At 38.7% G+C, this 27,577-nt stretch overlaps 1 protein-coding gene across 1 annotated transcript in view; it reads left to right on the forward strand.

Moving 5' to 3' along the window:
* Positions 1-24,894, forward strand: part of MYB (MYB proto-oncogene, transcription factor) — a 34,064-nt gene extending 9,170 nt beyond the window's left edge. The window contains exons 7-15 of the mRNA XM_089921675.1: positions 522-602; positions 1,043-1,147; positions 2,464-2,718; positions 5,500-5,642; positions 6,851-6,965; positions 7,058-7,183; positions 8,290-8,400; positions 11,060-11,167; positions 22,108-24,894. Of these exons, the coding sequence (XP_089777801.1) occupies positions 522-602; positions 1,043-1,147; positions 2,464-2,718; positions 5,500-5,642; positions 6,851-6,965; positions 7,058-7,183; positions 8,290-8,400; positions 11,060-11,167; positions 22,108-22,224 (1,161 nt within the window). The 3' untranslated portion in view covers positions 22,225-24,894. The remainder of the gene's footprint in view (positions 1-521; positions 603-1,042; positions 1,148-2,463; positions 2,719-5,499; positions 5,643-6,850; positions 6,966-7,057; positions 7,184-8,289; positions 8,401-11,059; positions 11,168-22,107) is intronic.
* Positions 24,895-27,577: the final 2,683 nt, after the last annotated feature.

Below are 27,577 nucleotides of genomic sequence, written 5' to 3' on the forward strand. Positions count from 1 at the left end.
AACTATCTTAAGAGGTGCTATACTCTTTCCTAAAGCTCATAATAATTCACAGAAAAAATATTTTTATTTATAAACAGCTAGTGCCATCCGTTTTTACCATCAAAACTTTCATACACTCGTGAATGTATTTTAGATTATATTTTTCTTTCTGTTTTACTCTAAGGAATACTTCCTATCAGGATTGATGAGCACCTTAAATTTCTTTCGCTCTGTTGCTTTAGCTCTTTAACAATTATTAAAGGCTTGGCTAAACTTTCCAAATGGAGTTGGGTTTTATTTATTTATTTTGCTTTGTGAATTTTATCAGAAAAGTGTTTGTTTGTTTGTTTTCCTTAGTCCTAGAGCAAAACTTCAGGAAGCCAACAAGTCCCCTGAAGCACGTGTAACCATGAATGTCTCAGCCTTTGTTTGTTTTGCCTTTTTTTAAAATTTAATTTTATTTATTTTTTTATACAGCAGGCTCTTATTAGTTATCTATTTTATACATATTAGTGTATATATGTTTTGCCTTTTTGATGTAGGTCTCCAGTCACGTCCCATATCCTGTAGCGTTACATGTAAATATAGTCAATGTCCCTCAGCCAGCTGCTGCAGCCATTCAGGTAAGCCCATTTTAAGATCATTTCATGAAGAAACTCATTAGCTACTCAAGGCACAGTTCTGTTTCTTTCATCCCAACGATTATTTGCACCTGATCCACTGAAGTTAAAAGAAAAGGGGGCTGTGGGGAGGTGGGCAGAGCTCTGGCCAGCAAGCTACACTTCCGGAGTGAATTACTGCCAGAATTCTCAGGTTCTCTGATGTTAGAAGTTGAAACAATCCCTCCGTCAGCATCTCCTCTAGCCTCAGGTTTCACATCCCTCCCTTATGTCTGGGATAACATTCAGAGATTTCTACAGTGGCCAGATTCCGTTGGCGTTTGTTCCACGCCAGGGCTCTTTGGGTTCTGTGTGGTCCCTCGTGAACCTCAGGCCACGATCATTGTATTTACACTTTCCCACAAGATCTTTGTCTTTTTTTCTCCCTTAACTTTTAATTTCAGAGACACTATAACGATGAAGACCCTGAGAAAGAAAAGCGAATAAAGGAGCTAGAGTTGCTTCTAATGTCGACTGAGAATGAACTCAAAGGACAGCAGGCACTTCCAGTAAGATGTCACAGCCTACTTGATCTGGGCGGGGGATAACGCTTGACCCCAGTGCTCTTCAGTATCTTTTCCCTTATCTTCTAAATATCACACTAATCAAGACTCTGTATATCCACTAACAATGTTTAAACACTAGAGGTTGCTTGTAATAAAATGCAGTTGGTATCATGATGTGTGTTGACTAAGTTGGAAGTAGTCCTTTTGTGTTGCCATAGAAACTCAATATCCATGTGTGATTCTCATTCTTGATTTTTCTTTTCTTCAGAAGGACTGTAATCAATTCAAAGACTAGCAGAGAAAAAATGAAAATTTGCAATTTTTTTTTTTTTTACAAATCTGTGTATCTGTTGGGTGCCTATTCATTCGATATTTTCTTTTTCTATTATTCTTTTAAGCTAGATTTTCATACTTTATAATTTCAAATATGATTTGATGTATGTCCAGTATATACATGTAAAAAAAGATATATATTAAATCTCTCCATAAGCAACATAAATGTCTCTCTTTTGTTTGCACACACAAAAGCTGTGTGGACCATTACTGAATTTTGACATCTTTTCTAGTGATTGGGCAGCAAACTGGGAAAGCAGCTTGCACTTTGTAAAGTATGTAATTAACCAACAAAGAGAATAAAAGATGGGATACCCAGTAGGTATTCTGAGGAGTAGATTTCTTTTTGGTTAAATAATAAAATGATTATGTGCATATGATATTTCGACCACTTTTTAACTTTAGTTAATGTTTTGCAATTTCTCCTGTTGCGTGGTCATGCTGAAAGGAGACTTCTGTTAATTTGCTCTTCTGCTTTCCTAACCACGTTGATTTGGCAGCCCTTCACTGCATCAGTGCAATCTGTAGCATTAAAAAAGGAGTAGAAGCCACAAGAATATATGCAAATAAAAGCAACTCTAACTCTTGAATCCTCCAGCCTTTTTGTAGGTTAGAATGAGAATAGTTCACTTCTTAATTTGCAGCAAACATTTATGATCCTACTGGAAATTATGTTAAAGTAGATTTTTAAGACATTCCATGTGAGAGTTGTACTTGGTAACATAATCCCCCTATTTGCAGTTTTAACAAAATGATGACAGTGAAGGTAATCCTATAGATGACAGGCTATACCACTATTAAAAAGCAGGGTCTTGCATTGATAGAAGGAAACATCTTGACAACTGTCTCATAGGCGCAAGTTCTGGATGATGCAACGACTTTTATCTTTCCTCTAACAGCATCTGATACCTTGTGCAACTTCATTGCTAAGTTCCTTCTCCCTTTTTCCTCTCCGCTTTTTCTTTATTCCCCCACCCCCTCCTTAGACACAGAACCACACATGCAGCTACCCTGGGTGGCACAGCACCACCATTGCCGACCACAGCAGACCTCATGGAGACAGTGCACCTGTTTCCTGTTTGGAAGACCACCACTCCACTCCATCTCTGCCAGTGGATCCTGGTTCCCTACCTGAAGAAAGCGCCTCTCCAGCCAGGTGCATGATCGTCCACCAAGGCACCATTCTGGACAATGTTAAGAACCTCTTAGAATTTGCAGAAACACTTCAATTTATAGATTCTGTAAGTAGAATTTTTAAGGCAAGTTAATGTTTTTGGAAGGGGGATTAGGAAACTCCTCAAATTGTTGCCATTTTCTATGGCGAATATCATGTTACTAGCATATGTTAACGTAAACGTATGACTTTAGTTTCTGTGTATATATTTTTTCAATATCTGATTTCTTAGGCTACCCAGATAAAAAGGTAGCTTTTCACATATTTCCTTCAAAATGCATATTTTTAAAAATAGTAAAGTTAATGACCTATAAGTAGAGTTTGGGTAATAGGAATGATATTTGGATTGTTTTAAACTTGTTTTTTTGTACTTTGTTTACTCCTTTGTGTTTCCCTAAAATTGTGCTTTGCTTTTGGATAGCACATTAAGAATTATGTTCACTCGGAGCTTAAAGCCATCTTTCAATATATTTGAAGTGGTAATATGTTCATTTGTTGGCGCATGGCTTTCTCCACAAAACATTGATTACCAGTCCCAACGGATTCACTGAGACAAACCATCTCTGGTGAAACAAACTTGAATTCAGTATCACAAAAGCAGACACTCAATTCATTTCCTTTGTTTCCCAGTTGGTTAAAAAGCATTTACTGCATCCCCCATCAGACAGAGGATGAACATTGCCAAAATGTGCTATCAAAAAGTCTTCTTTTTGCTTTGAACTGCATGCAAATGATAGAGGACCTCCTAGGTCCCTGCAGCACCAGGGTAGGGCCAGCCTTGAGGCAGCATGGGAGACGCACCATGCAGTGTACCAGAACAACTGTTCATCCCGAAGCTGTTTCTCAGGAGGTCAAGCAAGTGGGCCAGGTGTTTTCTTTGCATTCAGCATCTCTTTCTCAGTGCTGTGTTTCAGGTGATGGCACACATCATGCACACACTGTCTCAAAGTTCTGCGCCTCCCACATTGTTTCAGGATCCTTCATCGCGGGGTGATCTCAGCAGTTTTGAATTCTTTGAAGAAGCAGCTTTTTCACCTAGCCAACACCACGCAGGCAAAGCCCTCCAGCTTCAGCAAAGAGAGGGCAATGTGAATAGGCCTGCAGGAGAGCCTAGCAAGAGGGCGAACAAACGCAAGTTGAGTGAGGGTTCACTTGACTTGCCCAAGCCCTTCCCTCCTGCGAGGCCCAGCACAATTCCACGGGTCATCCTTCGAAAAAAGCGGGGCCAAGCCAGCCCCATAGCCACTGGACACTCTAGTTCCTTGATATTTGCTGACGTCAGCAGTTCAACTCCCAAGCGTTCCCTTGTCAAAAGCCTACCTTTCTCCCCCTCGCAGGTAGAGCACAATTTCTGCACAGCTGTTACTAATTTTCAACAGACACCTGACCCTTAATAATCTAGAAACTAATCCTTTGGAACAAATGACTCATTACTGTTGTCTTCACTGATTTCATTCCGTTGTTGCCTCTGGCTGTTGCTAAGTCATACTGCCTCCCAGAGTGTAGGCTATCTGTAGACGGACTGATGATTTTGTCATAATTCTCTCTCTGACTTTTTGGTGATTCTAAAGAGAGTTAGTTGCCTGGGATGTGCTTTTATTTCCTTCAACACTAGAGTTTAACATTTCTATTTCTTCCTCTTCTCCCATCCCTTTAAAAACTTTAACAGATTTTCTGCCTCTTTGTTCAGTTATTGTTATGTGATTCACTGACCCAGGGGAGGAGGGAACCAAATTATGTTTAGATAACATTTGAGCTGCAACGAGAAAATTTAAAGGTTCCAGTCCATCTTTAAGTGAAAAAGTTTTGGGAGAAAATGAGGAACAAATGCTTAAGAAAAACAACGTATGTTTTAATTTCAATTTCTCAACATTGGCTCTTCTGAGTCGTGCCATAATATTTTATTGGCAGTTTTTGCCAATGAATGTTATTTCGTACAGCTTTTTTAAGGCATGGAAATTATAATTTTTTATCAAAGACTTGTGTTCCTTAATTATGAAAATAATTGAAGCTAAAGGATAATTTGGCACTTTAAAACATTTTTCCAATTATGCCTGTTGAGTCTGTTATAAGAACAACTTAGGTATGAGCAAATGATATGCCCACTAAAAAAACATCTTCTTTTTTTGCTTGTATTTTCCAAACCCTGTTCTGAAGTATATTAGTTCTACAAGACTTTAATGATGTTCCAGAAAAACATCTAAATATATAGGTATATAAGTTTGGGAAACACTGAATCAAACAAAATTAAAATGGTTTCTTTACTGCAGGACCTTTCAAAGTTTTTAATATACGGATGTGCATTGTGAATTTCCAGGAGGAGATTACAATATGTGTGTTTCCCAAATTTGTTTTACCTTGGAACCATTTGAGGAACACCTATTACTTTCCCAGAACATCAGTGTTCTGAGAGATACAGCTTAAATTATTCAAGAATTTTCCACATAATGTCAACTTTATATAATAATGGTTCCTAGATCATTAAAGAGAAAAAACAAAGTATGAAAGAAAAAAATGATTACTTTCCAAAAAAAATCACTTTAACGCCTTTAATGTTAATAAGAAGTGCATCTCATTCTCTTTAATGACAAGTGTCCTTATTGAGAATGTTTTCTTAGGATTTTGCAAGTTTTTCAGCATTGATTCTAGATTTTATTTCTTGGAAATCATACTCCAAATCCCGGGTGCTGAATTGAAATTAAACACTATGTGCTTGTTAACATCATTGTTATCTCATATAATGAGCCAGTAAAACATACCTACTTGTTAACAACATGTCATTTTTAAATTGGGCTGACTAAAGAATCACTGTTTAATGTAAGTATATTTTCTTTCTTCCCATATTTAGTTCTTAAACACTTCCAATAACCATGAAAACTTAGACTTGGAAATGCCTTCTTTAACTTCCACCCCTCTCAATGGTCACAAATTGACTGTTACAACACCATTTCATAGAGAGCAGACTGTGAAAACTCAAAAGGAAAATACTATGTAAGTCCTTGTTTCAAGAAAAAAATTATTTATTTTATTTACTTATATTTAATTAATAGAATATAGTCCCCAAATGTCTGATCTATTTATATGTATGTAATTTTACTGATCCACTTTTATATACACAGTCATGTGTATCTCCACATTGAATATGCCTGTCCTGGGCATGTTAGGACTACCTAGAGGTAGAAGGTAGGAGAATAAACTAAATTACCTTTTGTAGTTCATTTCAAAATTTCCTATATATGGGCTTCCCTGGTGGCGCAGTGGTTGGGAGTCTGCCTGCCGATGCAGGGGACATGGGTTCGTGCCCCGGTCCGGGAAGATCCCATATGCTGCGGAGAGGCTGGGCCCGTGAGCCATGGCCGCTGAGCCTGCGCGTCCGGAGTCTGCTCCGCAACGGGAGAGGCCACAACAGTGAGAGGCCCGTGTACTGCAAAAAAAAAAAAAATTTCCTATATATGCAAAGGTAATTTTAAAATAACTTTTCCATTCAGTTTTTCTGTTTGTTCAATAAGTCCTTTTCTTCTTCACCAAAAACAAGCTTTTTCAGCCTCCTTTCCTCTTTGATTATAAACTTAAGAATGAGTATGGTTCTTTACTTAGTTCATAATTTTTTAATCTTATTTTTTCTTTTTGAAATTTATCTATAGATGGGACCTCTTTTGCCATCCCCAGGAAAATTATATGATTAGAAGCCAAGGAGTGATTAAGTAGTCATTTATAGTCAATAAAGCCTTAACCAATTCAAAGAAATGGGAGAGAACATCAATAAGAATTATAAGAAACCTTTTAAAAAAGCAATTTTATTGTTTCCAATATAAAATACACTTTAAAAGGTTAACATATGTTTTCTGTTGTGGGTAGATAAGAGATAATGAATAGATAAAATTGATTTTTAAATGACATCAGATCTTCACAATACTTATGGTCATTATAAAGGCTTAGGGGTACTACATGTGTTTTCAGAATGATTAAAGAAAGATGAGAAATATTTTAATGCTCTTAGTTTTGTGGTATGATATTTTGAAATATGTGATGTACATATTATCTTTTCCCTAACAATACCTATATGGTTCATCATCATACCCTATTCCATATCAATGAGTTTATTGTATTCAGTAGAAAAATATTAAATTTAATAGGTAGAGAAATGTAAGGGACATATGTTCTTTTATATTTAACCAAAACTTGTTTTCCTTTTAAAGTTTCAGAACTCCAGCTATCAAAAGGTCAATCCTAGAAAGCTCTCCGAGAACTCCTACACCATTCAAACATGCACTCGCAGCTCAAGAAATTAAATACGGTCCCCTGAAGATGCTAGTAAGTTCTCACAAAGTTCTTGGGGTTTAGTTGGTTTATTAGCACAGACAGAAATTTTCCTCTGATACAAATGTACCCAATCATCCCTTCAGCCTCAGACACCATCTCATCTAGTAGAAGACCTACAAGATGTGATTAAACAGGAATCTGATGAATCTGGAATTGTTGCTGAGTTTCAAGAAAATGGACCACCTTTACTGAAGAAGATCAAACAAGAGGTAAACACAAGATTCTTTGGAAGGAACAACCCTGCTGTTTTTGTCCCTTGTGGGCAGCTTGATGTGTCTGGGGGAGGGGGGGAGGCACTGTGTAACAACACCACTTTTCAGAAAAGATTTTCATATAAGATGCAGTTACGAGGTACTGCCAAGCTGTAGGCATGCAATCTTGCATTTGGGAAGCCGAGCCACTTCTATTTCCTTCCTGTTTGAACAGAAAACATGTGAGAGAGTATAAAGGAAAGAGAAGGAAGCAGTTTTGTATTGTACTTTTTAAAATCACTGATATATAGGTGGATGGATGACTGGTTGATACATAGATATTTAATTTTTGGACATCATGGAAAATTGAAACTAATTAAATTAATAGTATCTATTTTTTTGGTCTTTTTGATTTTTTTCATTCTAATGAGTGTGGCATTGCACCTCATTGTAGTTTTTTTTAATAGCTCTTTATTGGAGTATAATTGCTTCACAATACTGCATTAGCTTCTGTTGTACACAAAAGTGAATCAGCCATATGCATACGTATGTCCCCACATCCCCTCCCTCCTGAGCCTCCCTTCCACACTCCCTATCCCACCCCTCTAGGTAATCGCAAAGCACCGAGCTGATCTCCCTGTGCTATGCTGTTGCTTCCCACTAGCTAAATGTTTTACATTGGTGTCAAGAAGCATTTCCAACAGGTTCGATACAGTGCCTCTTGAATTTATTTTCATATAAGGATAAGTGGTTGAGAGATTGGCCATAGATTTACTTTTTCTTCAGCCTCACTGAGATATAATTGACAAATAAAATTATAAAGTATTTAAAGTGTACAATGTGATGTTTTGATACATGTGTACCTTATGAAAGGATTCTCCCCCATTGAGTTAATTAACACATCCATCTCCTCACATATTTACCTTTTTTTCCAGTGAGAACATTTAAGTTCTACTCTTTTAGCAAATTTCAGTTATACAATACAGTGTTAGCAACTATAGTCACCGTATTATACATGAGATCCCCAGACCTTATTCATCTTACAGAAGTTTACTCTTGAGTTTAACAGTTTCATGGGAAGTTCTAGCTCTAGAAACAACAAAGCACTTCCTGTTTGCTTTTAGGTGGAATCTCCAACTGATAAAGCAGGAAACTTCTTCTGCTCAGACCACTGGGAAGGGGAGAGTCTGAACACTCAGCTGTTCACACAGGCGTCGCCTGTGGCAGATGTGCCCGTAAGTTATGACATGTTATGAGATGTGGGCGGCTCACAGAATTCTGTGTGTGGCATGTGGGACCACTGTGGTTTCGGCATTTAGTGCATCATACTTCTGAATATTCTCTCACATGCTTATTTTCTTATGATTATTAATGTTGAATATAAAGTGAGATTTTCTACACGTGTTGGAAATAGACTGTGTTCCATTGCAGACTTGTTTATTTTCTTATGATCTGAGTCCTTGCCAATTAAAAAATCTGCTGCATGTATATACACATTTCCATGAAAACAGAATATTAAGTTTTACATTTTCTTTTAACTTACTTATTTGTCTTCTAAATGTAGTATAGGGTTTCCCCCTGCTATCTGAAAGTAGAGCATTCCTATGATACCTTTAGTAGGCCAAAATGACGTAAAGCAAAGAAGCAGTTTACCTTCGGACATATCTTGCTAACAGGTGCAAAAATTAAATAAAATTAAAAAAAAAAAACAAAGAAACAAATGTAACAAATAGAAGCAGACTCACAGATACAGAGAACAAACTAGTGGCTGCCGGAGGGGAGAGGGGTGGGGAGAGGGACGAAATAGGTGAACCGGATTAAGAGGTACGGACTCCCAGTTATACAGTAGATGTCACAGGGACGTAATGTATAGCACAGATAAGATAGTATTTTTTAATAACTGTGTATGATATGTGATCTATAAAAATATCAGCTCACCATGGTGTACACCTGAAACTAATATAATATTTTAAATCAACTATACTTCAATAAAAAGTGAATAAAAATAAGGAAATTGACATAAAGCACAGGTGCTCACACCATTCAAAACTATGGGGCTTGATGCTGAGACGCTGAGTGTAGCGCCTGGGGAAGGAGCTTGGTGGTGCCACTCTAACTGCCCAGGGTGTGTGCTGCCTCTGTAACAGTTGTGGCTGCAAAAGAAAAGCAAAAATTCTCTTCAGGTTTCTTTTGGTTAGCAGTTAGCGAAAATATTAGGTACTAATATAGGACTTTCATAAAAGCAAAGTGGTGTGAAGCGAACTTTTGAATAGCAGGGGATGCCTGTATTTCCTCCTTGCTAAGTTGTCTCCTGTTTGGTTTTATGTAGCATCTAGCATAGTGCTAATCACAGTGTCTATAGTAAATTCCCTTTATTGTACCCGATATTGCATTGCTTTGCTTACCACCTTTTTTTTTTTTTTTTAAACTAACATAATAGTTAACCCTGTTAACTTTTTTTTTTTTTTTTTTTTTTGCGGTACGCGGGCCTCTCACTGTTGTGGCCTCACCCGCTGCGGAGCACAGACTCCGGACGCGCAGGCCCGGCGGCCATGACCCACGGGCCCAGCCGCTCCGCGGCACGTGGGATCCCCCCGGACCGGGGCACGAATCCGTGTCCCCTGCATCGGCAGGCGGACTGTCAACCACTGCGCCACCAGGGAAGCCCTACCACCATTTTTTTAATAGACTATTTTTCAGAGCAGTCTTATGTTAACAGCAAAGTTGAGCAAAAGGTACGGAGATTTCCCATATATCCCCTGGCCTCACATATGCACAGCCTCCCGATCATCAACACACCCCACCAGAGGGGTATATTTGTTACAACTAGTGAGCCTACATTGATACATCATCACCCTAAGCCCAGAGTTTATGTTAGGGTTCACTCTTGGTGTTATTCGTTCCATGGATTTGGACAAATTTGTACTGACATTTATCCACCACTATAGTATCGTGCAGAGTAGTTTCAGTGCCCTAAAAGTCCTCTGTGTTCTGCTACTATTCATCCCTCCAACTTCTGGCAACCACTGATCTTTTTACTGTCTCTAGTTTTGCCTCTTCTGGAATATTATATCGTTGGAATCATACAGTGTGTAGCTTTTTCCAGCTAGCTTCTTTCACTTAGTAACATGCTCTTACATTTCTTCTGTGTCTTTTCGTGGCTTGGTAGTTTTGTTTTCTTTTGTTTTGCCCTTGGTTAACCATCGATTTTAAAGTTTGTAACTTGTGAATGATTGCCCTTTCCTCTTATGAAGAATCAAAGCTAATAGCAATTGCTAATATTTATTCAGTGTGTTCTAAGTGGTGAGTAATAGTCTAAGAGCTTTAGATACAATAACTCATCTAATCCTCACAAGGTTGGTAACATTATCATTTCTATTACACCGGGGGGAAACTGAGGCACAGGGAGGCTTAGTCACTTACTCAAGATTGTATAGCTTATAAGTGGCGGTTCTGGGTTAGAACTTTAGTCTAGTTCTAAATTCCATACTTTTCACCATTATATTATACTGCCATTAATCTGTAGGTCAAAAATATTTCTTTACCAATATATAAAATAAACATTTCTCTCACCAGAGTTTAGTAAATTTTTAAAAGCACAAATTTATTAATCCATTTAGCAGATGTATTTTGAGTGCCTGCCTCATGCCTAGAACTGTGTGGGACCCTGAAGCTTTTTGCTTTAGTGACGTTTGCCACAGCGGGATTAGTGTTAGTACATAGTTGAGTTCTCGGTTTAGCTCATTGGGAAGAGAATTTCTGGCAAATACCTGCATTTTTTTCCTGCCAATGTGTGTCAACTCATAGTAATCTACTCTCTAAAGTGTTAGAATTGTGTCGGCTCTCCTATTATCCAACCTCATTTAAATTTCAAATTATTCTCTTTCCCTTTAGAATATTCTTACAAGTTCCGTTTTAATGACACCAGTATCAGAAGATGAAGACAATGTTCTCAAAGCATTTACAGTACCTAAAAACAGGTCCCTGGCGAGTCCCTTGCAGGTAATTATTATTCCAACATTGGTATCTTAAAAGTCATTCACTAAAAAAATTTTTTTTTTTAAAAAAGAAAAACATTTTAGACATAGAGGAGTGACGCTTTTAAACAACTCCCAATGTCTAAAAAACTCCTAAAATTCCTTGTTGCCACTCATATGAGACTCACTGGAAATTTTTAACTAGAGCAGGCTCCCAAAGCCTGATGAAGTGAAACATTTCTTACTGTGACTGAGACTAAGATTGTTAATTACACATGTGTCAATACCTCCTTCTTCTACTTTTAAAGGTTTTATAAAAAATTGGTATAGTTTAATTTTAGTTTCAAAATTTTTTATGTTTTCTACTCCCTCACTAAGCCATCAAAGCTCAGACCCTGTTTAGATTTTCAATGAAGTTTGAAATTAGATAGTTAGAAAGGAATTACAACATATTTGACTATCAGAATGACAAACTCAACTGTCAGTGTTATGTGGCTAATCTGTAGTTGAACATCTGCTCACGGGTTTTAATATCGAAAGAGATTTCCCTTTTTTGAAGGAGGTGTATGTTGATGAAATACAACAAATTCCAAATTAATCCCGAGCCAAATGTAAATAAGAATGCAAATTTGTTCCCTTAAATTATTTAAAGCATTTCCCAACATTCAATAGCCCAATACCCAGCCACCTGCTGAGCCCTCCCCTCTATCCTCCTGTGCTACACTGAAGGAAAAGCCAAAGCCCCTGCAGCATGCAGAGAACCTGGATTAGGAAGTGGAAAGTCACAGCTGTCCTGTGAGGGAAAGGCACTGTTTTAGGCAGTGTGATTTGAAAAAGTGTCCTGTTCCTGGAAGGGCTTTCCCATCACTGTAGTAGGCCTTCTCTCTCCAAATTGTGAGACTCTTAAGACTACCTCCTTTAAAGCATTTGTGATATTTAGCATTATTTTTAAGAAAGACAAATACAGCTGGAAGGGCTGTAGGCACACTTTGTGTCTTAATTCCATCAGATTGCTCTCCTTGTGGCTTCTATCTGATCCAACTGCTTTGATGAAAGGCGACTGTTGACTGGAGTGTGGACTAGGGAAAGTCTGTCCTTGCGGGGAATCTGGAGTCCTTCCTGAGTCAATCAGGCTTGGGTAGCCATGTGAAGAAGACTCAGAATATGGCAAAGAACTGGAAGATGAGGAAAAGAACAGAAGGGGGACATATGGGGGACAAAGAAAGGGGATTAGAAGGATTATAACCAGAGCATAGAACTTGACTAGTGCTATTAGTGCATTAATTAAACTAGGTTGAGTTTTATGTATATTTTGTAACATAGGCTAGGATCTGACCGATATTTATAATAGTATAAAAAAAGTGCATTCTAAGTGGCAAAGTGCAACATGTATATATATTTAGGGACAGTTATCATTATGTAGGTTGAAAACCCCTGGTTCTTTCCCTAAAACTAAATCCTAAAGCTTTTGGCCTAACAAAATAGTGTTTAGCAAAACCTAAATCTAAACCTTTATGCAGATATAAATAAAATATATCCAGCCAAACATGGTACAGATATAAAATATATATATTACATAAAATTTGGCAAGAGTGTCAGATTTCTAAAAAATAGGTTGTCTAATTTTTACCTTGAAGATTTTAATGATACTAATTAAAAGAAAATCAGTATGGAACTTTATTATCAGCATATTTATATTTTATTTGATGGAAATATTACTTATCTTTGAAACTCAGTATTAAGTAGTAGGTCTATTTTTTTAAAGTTTATTTAATTTATTTATTTTTGGCTGCACTGGGTCTTCGTTGCTGCGCGCGGGCTTTCTCTAGTTGCAGCGAGCGGGGGCTACTCTTCGTTGCGGTGCGCGGGCTTCTCATTGTGGTGGCTTCTCTTGTTGTGGAGCATGGGCTCTAGGCCCGCGGGCTTCAGTAGTTGTGGCATGCGGGCTCAATTGTTGTGGCTTGCGGGCTCTAGAGCACAGGCTCCGTAGTTGTGGCGCAAGGACCTAGTTGCTCCGCAGCATGTGGGATCTTCCCGGACCAGGGCTTGAACCCGTGTCCCCTGCATTGGCAGGCAGATTCTTAACTACTGCACCACCAGGGAAGTCTAGTAGCTCTGTTTTTATTAGTCAGTATTTTCTAGTATATTGGTGAGCCATATGTGGCACTCTACAGATTCTGATACTGTATATTGAGATTAAGCCACCTACGTACATCACGTGGTGAAGGTAACATTTGTCGGCTCCACTAAACTAAATAATTGAGACCTATAAGTTGATTTTGGAGTCAATGCTTCTATCTACATTATATGGTTTTAGTGATTTACACCACTCAAATATATTTTAATAACCTGCTATAATAGATAACTAATTCATTTTAAGAATGAATGAGTGAATGGCACGCACCATGTATCTCCTTCATTTTGTGTCATGGAAACGTAGCTTCTCGTACCATAGAAATATGTGATTTCTAAAATGTTTCAAACTTTTGTGATAAATATCAGAAAATGCATCAGGTGATTCTAAATATTTAAGCATATATTGCCTATATTTCATATAACCCTGACTCAACAATATTTATGTAGGTAATTTTAAGCAATTTGGTAATTTTTTATTAAAACCATTATGCTTTATCATATATTTCCATTGATAATTCAATTTGACCTAATTAGGCAGATTTCTCATGAACAGTATTGTTGAACATATTGTGCATTTGTTAAATGATCTAGCTATTCAACTTGAGTGCTTTATATAACCTAGAAATTTTGTCATTTGTACTTATAATAAATCAAATGTTAAATGGGATTTTAACCAAACAATCTAGACATTTTTGTTAGAGTGCATTTAATTAAAACAACTAAATATGACTTCTAAAATATTTTAAATTTCCAAAACTTCTAAAATGTAAAATGTCATTTGTATAGTACAGTTGATTGTCTATCCATCTAGTTGACTAAATAAATTTACTTAGGTACAAGAAAAGTTTATTGAAGACTACACTAACTGTGCAATTCTGTGTTCTGTCATTTCAATGGTAATGATCCTTGGCTTAATTATAGCTGTAACACTTTAGACAGAGTAGTTACTGTTTTGAGGCCCCAAATATTGGGGCTTTATAGTTCAGCTTCTAATGCATATATAAATGCATGTGCTTATACATGAATACGTGTAATAGTTACATTTCCTTCCTCTCTTCTTGGAACCAGCCATTTCCCTAAGGTGCTGTGATCCTTTTAGTGGGAAATGGTATGTAGAGACCAAACTCAGGGTGCTAAGTATGCCCATTTTTTATGCGGGTTGTCATTGAGAAGCAAAGAATTTTAATAACTCAGAGCTTTCCATATAACCCCTAGTCCGTAAGCTATAATGTCTAGAGGCTATTATAAACCATTATGCACAGTGTTATATTTGGTTTTGAAATTATTTATGCTTGATCTTTTTTTAAAAGGAATTTGCAGCAGCTGCATAATAGTATAATAGCTGGATTTCTTCTTTTTTTTAGTTGCCTTAACTTTAATTGTAAAAACAAACAGCGACTCTTATAATAAAAATGTCCTGAGACATTTTTGATATTTGTGTCTTTCATGCAGCTCAGAATATGTGAGATTTTCAGACCATTGTGCTGTTTTCCTCACGCTGTATGGTAGTAGAGAATGGAGTCTAAAAGCTTATACACAAATGAGGAAATAGACATTCAGCCTAGAAAGCTTGCAGTTTGGAGCAGGAAAGGCAGATTCACTGTGGAACACTACTGGATTCTGCTGTTCGAAAGTTACCCTGAAAGAGCCCAAGGCAGACACACACACATACACACACACACAGCTCCCTCAGCAAGGAGAAAAGAACTGCCTGTTTTTCTCAATGTGCTTTCAATTTGCTTTACATTTTGAAATAAATACATTATGCCAATAAACATTTCCTAAGGTAGACATTTTCATTGGTAGATCTGAAACTGTACTTAAGTTATAAGCCTCAGAACTTCTGTATTTTTCTCTTAAATTATAATTTCCTTTTATTCCTGTTTAAAACCCAAATGTAAAAGATGTGTTCATATGCTTTTTACTCACTCACTTTCCTCTTTTTTGTAACCACAGAATGACAGCCTTAAATTTTAATTTCCTGACTTGGCTTGTCCTAGCCTTACTTTTTAAAAACAGTGAGTTTAATTTGAGTAAATTTCTCAAGCCATTAATACTTAAACACATTTGCACAGCATCAAAGCATCTTACGATATTATTGCAAGCAGTTGAAGCTCACTTCTTCAGTTCCATGTGCTTTGGATGGCTTTTTGCATGATTGGCATTGCTAAGGAGTGTAATAAGCTAGCATGCAGGCAACAGGCACCTGGGTTCTAGTCTAGACATCAGCAGTTTCTAACTGCATGTTTTTAATTCATTAACTTCTTCAGATGAAAATGCTCTCATTTTAAATTGGGGACTATAGTTATTTCCTCCACTTATCATACAAGGTTTCTATGAAGATCAAATGGATATAATATTACTTTCAAAATGGCAGCACAGGGCTTCCCTGGTGGCGCAGTGGTGGAGAGTCCGCCTGCCGATGCAGGGGACACAGGTTCGTGCGCCGGTCCGGGAAGATCCCAAGTGCCGCGGAGCGGCTGGGCCCGTGAGCCATGGCCGCTGAGCCTGTGTGTCCGGAGCCTGTGCTCCGCAACGGGAGAAGCCCGCGTACCGCAAAAAAAAAAAAAAAAAAAAAAATGGCGGCACACTTGCCAATGTACATTGGTGGTACCTATTTTCAGACAAAGGGTATGCACTGTCCCTGTCCTTAGAAACATAGGCAAGGAGGCCTCACTTTGCACTCTGGTGTATTATTTCCTCTCACATGTTCTTTCTCATTCCTTGCTCCACTCTGGCAGAACTGTGTCAGTGGGTCACCAAAAGAGATTGCTGATTCAACTGATTCCTGAAATAAAGGTAGTCAGATCTCTTTGGTGTTATGGAGATGAAACAACTGATTTACTGGTTTTCTCTATTTTTCTGCTGCTTGTGTTGGCATGTCAACTGACATAGAAACAGTCCGTCTCCATGTGACATAGATCTTTCCAGGCATTTCTTAGTGTTAGTGTGCTGTTGTTGACCTACTCCCCTGGATACCTCTGTATCCATTTGGTTCTCCCTTGGGTCACTTTTTTCCACTTGCCCTGGCAAGATTTCACATAGCTGTCAATAATATTTCAGTGACCTGCTTTCAATATATCTTATATAATAAGCAAGTTTACCATGTACAGTTTTTGGGGTGAACTGAGAAAGGCTAAATGAGTGGGGAAGGCAAGTTGAGCTCAAATTCAGAGTGTTCTATCCCAGAGAGTACACGACCTGGATTTTTTTTTGTTTGGTTGGGTTTGGTAAACACTGTGATATTGAATCTTCCTTGGGCCAACAAAGATAGAATTGCTTTAGAGCAATTTGGCACTTATCTTAATCTCAATAGTTGAAAACCAATATGTGACTAAGGAAAGAGCTATTCTTCCAAAAAATTGTGACATCTGAGGCTATGTGATTACAACTGTTGGGAAGTCTATCAACATGTAAGATGAAAAGAACCCTAGAGACATTGGCGACAAACTCCAAATTTGGGAAAAGTCCATCCCTATTAGCGATTGTTAACTTAGACGTGGGTGGGATGTGGAGGCACTGGTGGATGGAACACCCTCCATCACCATCTGGACCTTTGACCCACGCTAACTTTTAGGTCTCTTTTCTATGAAAAGTTAGCAACTCTGAAGTTGGGAGCATTTAATTGTTTTGTGCAGACATAGGGAAGCATTTATGCGTGGGAAAAGTTTGATAACCATTAACCTTACCTTAGCCACACTTCATCTCAGGTTTATTCTTGACTCTCAAGATACAGCTAAAGATTTCAACATTATCTCTTAGATAACTAATACATTTTAAAGGATGCCCCACTGGGAAGGAATTCTGACTTTTAGAATTTTAGTCCAGAGTAATTCTTTTCTTCAGATAGGTTAAATGGAATTATCAAATAATTCTTAGTCTTTTGGACACTATTTATATCTGCCTATTATTTTAAAAGATGAAACAGAAAAACATAACACCATCTTATAAGTTGTTTTGTTTTTGCAAAATCATTTTTTTATGACTTAACGCAAGTTTCTTATGAGGCCTGTGAACTGTAAAGCACATGCCCTGCCAAGGCTACTGACAGCAGCAGCTACTATATGAAGCTGCTCTATGAATATAACAACAATGGCAGTTCTTGTTCAGCATGATGAAAAAAACCATTCATATTCTAAGTGAAAATGTGGAGATAATTTAATTCTGACAGAAAACCACCTGTGGACATGGTCTTGTCTCATTTTTTGTCTTCTGTTTTATATAAAGGATCTGCGTATTTATTTAAAGTGCTTCAGCAGGATATCCCAGTTAGACCTCTGACAGTCCTTTTTCAGTTCACTTCTGCCCAGGGGCAATTAAAGGTAAATTATGGGATAAGTAAGATAACTCGCGGGCAAGAGGAGGAGGATGTGCAGTAGGATTATTAATGTTGTAATGAATTAGGGTAGAGTGACATGTCTGCAACAGCACCATGAGTTAGTCATTTAACAAGAATTCATGTGCCGAAATCTGTAATTCTTTTTTTTTTTTTTTTTTTTTTTTGCGGTACGCGGGCCTCTCATTGTTGTGGCCTCTCCCGTTGCGGAGCACAGGCTCCGGATGCCCAGGCTCAGCGGCCATGGCTCACGGGCCCAGCCGCTCCGCGGCATGTGGGATCTTCCCAGACCAGGGCACGAACCCGCGTCCCCTGCATCGGCAGGTGGACTCTCAACCACTGCGCCACCAGGGAAGCCCAAAATCTGTAATTCTTACTAATCCTTTAGTGTAAATGAAACTAACATTTAAGGAGAGGGAATGAGGAGGGTGCCCAAGGATATATATGACAGTATTAAAAAACATCCTCCTAGCACGAAGACATTTAATCCTCCTTTGTCAGAACTATTCCATCAGCTTGAAAAGTTGGCCCAGGGCCCCAGGGCTTCAAGGTAAGGAGGCAGAAAGAAATAGCAGGAGGAGGCAGCTGCCCTTTTGGCTGGTGGACCTCAGCATTTCCTTTCTTACCCGAGTATTCGACCTTCTGCTCTTCCTTTACCTTCACAAAGTAGGTATGTGTCTGTTCTGACCAGTATTTCCATTCATGGTTTTAAGAAGTGCTTGCTTTGTACTCTCACGGTGCGGAAAAGGAGCTGCCCACTCACGTTCGCCTTTTTGTTCTGCGCTCAGTGGTTCTTGCACACAGTGGCTACTGTGTCTTGGTGTCTGTCTACACTGGGAGGTTCAGGTGTTCCAAGTCGTCTTGCCCTCCCTCAACTCTGAGCTTCAGGGCTTAGGTGCCCCTCAAATGCTCTGCTTTCTGAAATTCGGATAGTTCAGTCAATTTGATTTATTTCTTCATAAATTTCATTTTGACTTGGGGGAAGCTGACTGTTTGAAAAGTGTTTTCAAAGTACTAACTAAAAATATATGGTACCTTCTTTATATTGATCTTGTTTTAAATATCTGGTCCTGGAGGAAGAGCCAAACATGAATAAGTGATGAGCCATCTGGGAGATCCAACAAGAACACAGTTAAAGTCCAAGTTGAAAATATACTAAGCTGGTAACTGTGTTAGATTCTCTTGAACAGACATTGGGAATCCCGAATTAAGTACTATGTTGTCAAGGATCAGAACTTGACTTTTACCAAGAGGCATTGTAAAAGCAAGCATGAGATTCTTTTAATATAGGATTTTAGGATACTTAATTTACTTTAATATAGAAAATTAATCCTATGTTAATTGAAGCACGGCTAAGTAGAAAAATTCTTAACCAGAGAAAAACAGAAACAATCCTTTCTTCCTTGCTCCTCACTTTTATCTCCGTTTTCACCTACATTCTCCCTTCCCCTTCATTTGTTTGTATGTATTCTTTTGAAATATGTATTTTTGGGTTTTGTGTGTATCTTTGTTATTTTTTGCTTACATATAAGATATTAGCATATTAAGATATTTTATTCTGCTTTTTTTTTTTTTGCGGTACACGTGCCTCTCACTGTTGTGGCCTCTCCCGTTGCGGAGCACAGGCTCTGGACATGCAGGCTCAGAGGCCATGGCTCATGGGCCCAGCCGCTCCGCGGCATGTGGGATCTTCCTGGACCGGGGCACGCACCCGTGTCCCCTGCATCGGCAGGCGGACCCTCAACCACTGCGCCACCAGGGAAGCCCTCTGCATCTTCTTTAGTCACTTGCTTTTAAGATCCATGTACTTTGTTCTGTGTACATCACTGATTCTAAGCCCTGCATAGTACTCATGATGGACAGCCATCATCTTTAACTATTCACTCTCAAATGGTAGTTAGTATATGTCATATTGCTATTGTATGTCACATTGTCATATGTTAGGATGTCACATTGTTATATGTCACATTGTCATATATGTTCTATGTGTGTCACTACAAATACAAGCTCAAAATTACAATGATAACATTAAATTTTATTTTGTTAATTGGATTCCTTGTGTCAATTAGGTGTTTCAGTGCTGCACTGAAAAATGTTAGCAACAACATGTAAGCAGTCGACTAAACTAAAATATGAGACTTGGATGGGCAGATAACACACCAAAGAAATATGTACATGTAACCCACTTCCTTCAAACTAGACAAACATCATTTATTCAGAACTGTATCAAAGAATGCTTAAACTACTCTGGTGATTTTACTTAGTAAAACATTAAATGTGACTCAATGGCAGACGTCAGCCCAGAACGCCTTGTCATCTTTGTCCTGTCATTTTTGTGATTCACCGTTCCGGGAAAATATTATGATAATCAATCTTGCCTATGTAGTATTTCAAGTTATGTATTGAGCCTCTGAGCCTTGAGAGTAAATATGTGTAAACTTGGATGGTGCCTTTACATTGGCAGTGAGATGGCACAACACACTGGGCAGAAACTGGGTAATCTACTTTGTGTCCTGTGAAAGTTTACAAGTTAGAAACATGGCACTGTAAACCTTATGTCACTGAAAATTTATTCCAGACCCTAGGCAAGGAAGCCCCATCACCATACAAATACCACGTTCATTTGGAATTGTCTTACCTATTTGCTAAAAGTCTGATGACTTTGACACCTCATCTAAGCACTTCTTCCTGCATTCCAAGGCCCTGCTGACCGGACCCTACAACTTCCCACTGATAAGAACTCTAATGGAAGCAGCGAGTTAGAGCCCGGATTCATATTTCTACTTCATCACTTCTTAGCTGGGTGACTTTAAGGGTGTTGCCTCAGCCCTCTCTTCCTTTAAAATTGCCTGCTCTGTAAAACATGTGTAATGAGCCATACTTATGCCACTGGTGTTTTGTATGAGAATTAAATGAGATGATACATGTAAAATACTTAGAAGCGTGAGTGGTGCGTAGTAAGCACTTGTTAAATGTTGTCATTTAACCCACTGTGTCCCTTCCTCTCTGTCTCCCAGTCCCTCCCACAAGCAATGTACAAACTGCAGCTTCCTGACTCTTTCATGTTATTTTCCCACCTGGGTTACCCTCTTTACCACTTGTCTATCTAAACCCTGCCTATTCATGCCCTTTGCCTAGAGCATGGCCCTGGCTGCTCGTTGGTGTCCCCTCTCCTCCTCCTCTGGCCGTGGGACCACAAACCTCTCATCTGCCTGTCGTCACTCCACCGGTTTCACATGTGTTCATTTTTTCTCTTAAAGGACAGCAGAGGCCTTTCTTTTCTTATTCTTCTTTTGTCCATGAAAAGCATCCCTCTTAGATATCAATACTAGGAATAGTTGTGCTTTTTAAAACCACTGATTTCGTTTTGAGCTTACAGACAGCAAATCTTATATCTGCTTGTGTTTCTGTTTCCTTCTTTGCATTGACTGCTAGAGAGCTCAGAGCCGTGCTTGGAGTTTACATCTTGCCGGTGCATTATAGTTCATGGCAAGTGTTTTGAATGCAAATCTCACCTCTTCTTCGTATTATTTATTTTTTCCACATTTCTCTGTGACCCTGCCTTGTCCACTTTTTAAACTCTCTTTGCTTATATTTACCTTGTAAGCATCTTAAATCCTTTTGGGAACTAAGTAGGGCACAAATAGTACATATTTTGGTTTGAAGCAACATGGAGGGAAGGCAGGAGCCAGGGCTCGCAGAAGACAGACACACGTTCAAAACCATTACTCTAGTTACCCATAGAGTGGCCTTGGGCAAGTTATCCTTACTTTCTGAGTCTCCATTTCCTGCCCAGTTTAAGAGAGAATGAACCTCCCACCCAGGGTAGTTGTGCTGTGTAAATGAGATCATGTGTGTGAAGGATCGAGATGCTGCCCATGAGATATTAGTTCCATCCTGTATCTTTAAAAAGTAAGCTATCCAAGTAAACCGATATTTCTTAATTAATTGGTATTTAATTGATAAATATCCATTTTAATTGATAAATTTAAATTTTCATAACTCAACTTAATCAATTTAATTGTTTAAAAAGATATACTATGTTTAGTAGGTGTTGATCAATTCCAGCACCTACAGGAGCTTCTTTGCTGGGTGGCTCAAGCACTCACCAGTTTGCTTAATAAGTAAATGCCCACAGCTCACCTTAGGTACCTGGGGGATTAGACTCATTCCTGTCTCCAACTCTGTAAAATCTCCTAATAGACAAAAGGCACTCAAGTGTGAAGATACAGCTGTATCTTATCATAGTGCTTGGAGTGGGTTTTCTCTCTTCGCGATAAACAATTTCTGATAATTAATATCACTTAAGAATGCTGGATTCCTGGTTGTCAGAGGGAAGATTTTATCTGACAAAGGCTCCCTGGTGTCTACTACTTGCTATCTGGAGGTCACCATTTTTTTCTGCTGGCCCTGCTGGGACTGGGAATCCATTTGTGGGCTAAAGTGTGTGCTTCCCGGTCTGACCTTGCCATTGCCTTCTCTCTCCCCATTAGCCTTGTAGCGGTGCCTGGGAAACTGCATCCTGTGGGAAGACAGACGATCAGATGACGGCTTCCGGTCAGGCTCGTAAATACGTGAAGGCCTTCTCAACCCGGACTCTGGTCATGTGAGACGTTTGCAGACAAGCATTATGGTTTTCAGAACACTTCAAGTTGATTTGGGATATAGCATTCCTCTACATGAAACTTTTCATGAATGGGAGAAGAGCCTATTTTTGTTGTGGTACAACAGTTGAGAACAGCACCAAGTGCATTTAGGTGGATGAAATCGTATCAGATTTCACCCAACTAAACGAATTTTTTTAAAAAAATTAATAAATAACAGTCTTACCTAAATTATTAGGTCATGAATTGTAGTCAGTTAGTATCTTACTGCAGATTAAAAAAAAAAAAACATAAAGTGATTTATCTGTATTTTAAGAGGACCAGTATTTTTTCTGTGATAGGGTTTTTGAAATTTTACACAAAAAGGTACTCCAATATTTCACTTTTCTCAATCACTAAACACAATGCATTACTATAAATGTTGGCTTAACACCATGGAATAAGTAATCAATATTGTAAATGCTCATTTATGGTTAATAACATTGGAGGTACATTTACTGTACTAAACCATTTTATGAGGGTTTTTTTGTTAGCTTGCTTTAAAAATTATTACTGTATGAAATAGTTTTATAAAAAATTATATTTTTATTCAGTAATTTAATTTTGTACATGCCAAATGAAAAAAAATGTGTTTTGCTGCTATGGTCTTAGCCTGTAGACATGCTGCTAGTATCAGAGGGGCAGTAGAGCTTGGGACGGAGAGAAAAGAAACTTGGTGTTAGGTAATTGACTATGCACTAGTATTTCAAACTTTTTTATTTTTTATATATATATATACTTTTTTTCCTTTTGTAATACATTGGAAAACTTGTTTGGGAGATTTTGCATTTGTGGTTGTTTTTTGTCTTTTGTTATTGTTGGTTTATAAGAGCATGCACTGCACTTCTTTCTTGGGAGATCTGTGTTGTTGAAGTCCTATGTTTTGTTTTGAGTTCAGCCTGACTGTTCTTTAATTCAGGGGTTATGTGTTTAATCAGCATTCCCCGTGGTCTCTAAGTGTATAGTCTCAGAACTGCCACACAGAACCTGTGTTTGCAGCTGGGGTCGATAGCCAGTTGCTGCCTTAAGAACATTCGGTGCAAGATGGCCGGCACTGAACTTTTGATATGACAGTGTACTTACTGCCTTGTAGTGAAATAAAGCTGTGCCCTTATTTTACTTACTTTTGACTTCTGTCTTACTTTCGACTGTGGACAATAGTTACAATTTTAAGAAAATGGAGTGAAAGCAGAGCACTTTCCTCTGTTAATAATTTGCACACCATCTGAACTTCACTTGAAGAAGCCAAGAATTATAACTTTGGAGAAAGAAGGACAAGCAAACCAAGTTCAGTAGTTCCCAAAATAATCACGTGCAGAATGACAGCTGGGAAGAATCGTCCAGAATCTATCATTCAGGGTTCCAGCAGCGTTTGAATTAGAATAATGCAAGGAGAGGTCGTTTACAAGGGTACTGATACCACGGATGTGGGCAGCGGGTAGCAGGACCACAAAGGGTAGTGCGTGCTCATGGATGCAGGCCTGAAGGACACTGTCATGTGGAAGGGGAGAGTCATGGAAAGCAGGAGCTCTTGAGAGGAGCAGCGACCTTTGGAATTCTCACAGAAAGAGAGCCAAGGGTAATCCCTATCTTTATATTCCCTGTCCCTCCCATCTCTGTCAAGGGTCCTCATTGGCAGAACCAACCAGAAGCTAGAAGGTACAGGAGTACCTGGATGCAAGGCAGCTGATCAGCCTCCTGGGGCAGAGCCAGAGGACATTTTTCCACTGGGGTAAGGACAGGGCGACCCAGCCGAGGCATCCATTCTGTCCAACTTCCACTGGCTTCCATCTCTCAGCTCAGTGTTCTTCCTCACTGTGCTACAATATCCCTTTCACATAGTTTCCTTACAATTTCCTTTAGTCACTCCTTTCCAACTCAGATTTTGAATTCTCATATGCATGATGCACTTGGTGTTCCTAGAGCCAAGGATCTGTTGCCCCTAATTATTAGTCTTTAAGACCGCTTAGTATTCTTTGATTGTCTTTCTAATAGATAATAACACATCTCAGTGTTAGGAAGCTTATTACATTCACACACCCGCAGAGTCTTTTCGAGGTGCTAATTCTGCCACTTACTAGGAGCTTGAACTTAAACAAGTCATTAACCTCTCTGAGCCTTTTTTCTCCATCTGTAAAATGAGTTCATTCCTACAATGCACTTTTGTTAAATAATGCACTATACAAATGCTCGTTATTACATAAGCTTTCCATAATTAAGTGATGCATGCTGTGTGGTGTGTCAAATGTTCATCTCATCGATAATGTGCATTGCCAATTGCAGAGTTCAACTTAGGGGTCATTGAATATCTATTAAAATAAATTAATGGCAAGAGTGAATTCAGCATTATATAGAACCAAAATATTTACTTTTGAAATAAGCACATAACCTAATAACTAGAGACTAAGCACCTAAACTAATGAAAAGAAGTGTAAATTTAGGTTTTATGTATAAATACATTAATGTAGCACCCATTTCACAAGCATCTCTAAAACCTTTATCTGTCCTAGACATTTTTTTAATTCTCCTGCTGTCTACCGCAGAGATTCCAGTACTAAAATAAATGGAAACAGCATTACTTACTACCCAAACAATGGTTGTCCTTTTGAGTCACTATGTGTAAAGTTTGAGTCCACATGTGCACATCCGGAGAATAGGAGAGACACAGAGAATATCCTAAACTGTCTCTCAGCCATTAATAGGGCTGATAATCCAAGGTGGATAAAATGTACAAGGAAGAACTTATTCTCTTTAGAAATTATACAACATTAGAACTGCAAGAGACCTTTAACAACATGAGGGACTTCCAATAAGAGGTTCTCCACACTGCTTTATTGAAAGAAAATCAGTTTTGGAGCCCAAACAGTCTTGTTTTAAGTTCAGACTCTGCCCTTTACCAGCTCTGTGACTTGGTAAGAGTTTTACTTAATCTCCCTAAACTTTACTTTACTTATATTGGAGATAAAAATACATCTCAAGGTTGTGGGGTATTGTGAAGATCATATGAAATAGTAAATGCATTCTTGCATCTTTGTAAAATGTTGTCATGCTTATTGATGACATAAGTCACTATAATGACTATCGTCAAAGAAAAAGCAGGTCTGTAACCTAGCAATGGAGAAGTAAGTACCACTGAGGCCCACATCCTTGATTGTGTGTTATATCTACTCTTTGTATTAAAATTAACTTTAAATCTAAATTATATCTTTTCAAAATACTCCTAATCATTCAAAGTATTCCTAAACATATTTAAATATATGTTTCTCCTTCTTGTACAACTGTATGTGGGAAATATGGGGTATATTTTCCTTAAACGCATGGGTTTCTAATTCGAAAAAGAAAACTATCTAGTAGATAAAATGTGACGGGCAGATCTGTTACACTGCACTTAAAATACTTACAAGTTTGGTGCTTATTTTTCTCCTTTAATCTTGCAATTATAAAATAAGGTCTTCCTTATTCATCATTTTTAGAGGGTAAAGGAAAGAAATCAGCCAAAAGGCAAAACCTCTTTTAAGAAATGAAGTGAAATTGTATACAATTATACGTAGTAACTTTGGGAATTACAGTAAGAGGAAGCTGAACTATAAATCTTAGGGAAATTAGCGTTTGGGCAACAAATAGGTTAGAATTCTTTTTAATTAACATTTGACACAAATGTTCTTGATGCTAATGTGGAAACTGGAGAGACTGATATCTGCCTTATGGACCATGTTTCTCTTATTCAACTAGTATATGTTCAGCACCTACTGTATGCTAAGTGCTGTGTTTGAAGTTGGGGTTAGAACGCAGCACAACATAGATTAAAAAATCCCGGGACTTTCCTGGTGGTCCAATGGTAAAGAATCTGCCTTACAACGCAGGGGACGTAGGTTCGATCCCTGGTCAGGGAACTAAGATCCCACATGCCCAGGGCAACTAAGCTCTGGAACCCGTGCACCACAACTAGAGAGAAGACAGTGCACCTCAATGAAGATCCTGCGAGCTGCACACGACCCAGCCAAAAATAAATTTACAAATAAAATAAATAATAAATAAATCTAAAAAAAAAATTCCCTGCCTTCTGTGAGCTTATGTTCTGATGGGAGAGACAGATGCATAAGTAGACAATTATGGTATGTTCGTATAGGGGTAACAGAAACCACTGGAGAGGACCAGATCTAGACTTGGGGGAGCCACACAAGTTTCCATGGAAGAATCTAGCAGGACTGACAGACAAAGCCAAGCTAAAGAGGGGGGCAGCAGGGTGAGGGTAGCATCTGAAGTTTGCTGGAGAAAAACACCCAAATATAATGACTTGTCTTACTTTAAATTCATGATGACAAATTGCAAATGGACACTTAGGCAATGGTACTGCCTGGAGATATTCTCTAGTGTATTTTTCTTCCCTCCCTCTGGGCAACCATTTCACACCACTTTCTCTCAGCCCTCTCCATCCCATCTCCATCCAATTCCCAACTGATAACCTTGACTCATACACATCCATGACAAAATATAAGTATTCACCATCCCACACCAAAGCCACCCACAGACCAGCACATGTACTGACATCCTTGCCTTCCCTCTTGTTAGCATGGACGAACACTCCTGGCTGCAAACAAGGGCTGGCCCTTCCATTTGGCCTCTGCAACCTTTATATCCTCCAGGCCTCATCCTGCAGATACTATCTTTCTCCTATATGCTAGTGTCTTCCTCTCTCCCAAATCATTCTTATCACATTAACATGGTCTACATCTCCCAGCAGTAAAAAGTAACACTCTCTTTATCCCATATCACCATCAAAAAGCCCCATTTATCTGCTCCTCTTTTCAGCAAAACTGCTTAAGGGATCTTCTATGGTTTTGGTCACCACTTCCTCTTGTTGCCGTCCTCCCGCAGCCCATGCCACATGAACTTTCATCGCCCCTACTCCATCATGTTCACCCTCGTCATTGTCACCAATGGCCTCCATGTTGCCCAATCCGGTGGTTACTTCTTAAGCCTCATTTTACTTCACTCATTGGCAGCCTTCAACAGAATCGACACTCCCACTTTTTTTTTGTTCGTTTCTTTTTTTGGCCGAGTTCCATGGCATGTGGGATCTTAGTTCCCCGACCAGGGATCCAACCTGCGCCCTCTGCATTGGAAGCACAGAGTCTTAAACACTGGACCACCAGGGAAGTCCACTCCCACTTTCTTGAATCACTCTCCTCTCTTGGCTCCAGGGTACCCTCTTGTGGCTTTTTTCCCTTCCTCACTGGTTTCCTCTGCTTGCTACTCCTTCTCCCTTTGGCCTTGAAGTGGTCCTTTCCACCTTCTCTCTACATCATTCTTTCCAAGG

The sequence above is a fragment of the Delphinapterus leucas genome, chromosome 12, assembly GCF_059928025.1.
Source record: "Delphinapterus leucas isolate spDelLeu-1000000601 "Yukka" chromosome 12, BTC_Dleu_Yukka2, whole genome shotgun sequence".
Taxonomy (NCBI): domain Eukaryota; kingdom Metazoa; phylum Chordata; class Mammalia; order Artiodactyla; family Monodontidae; genus Delphinapterus; species Delphinapterus leucas.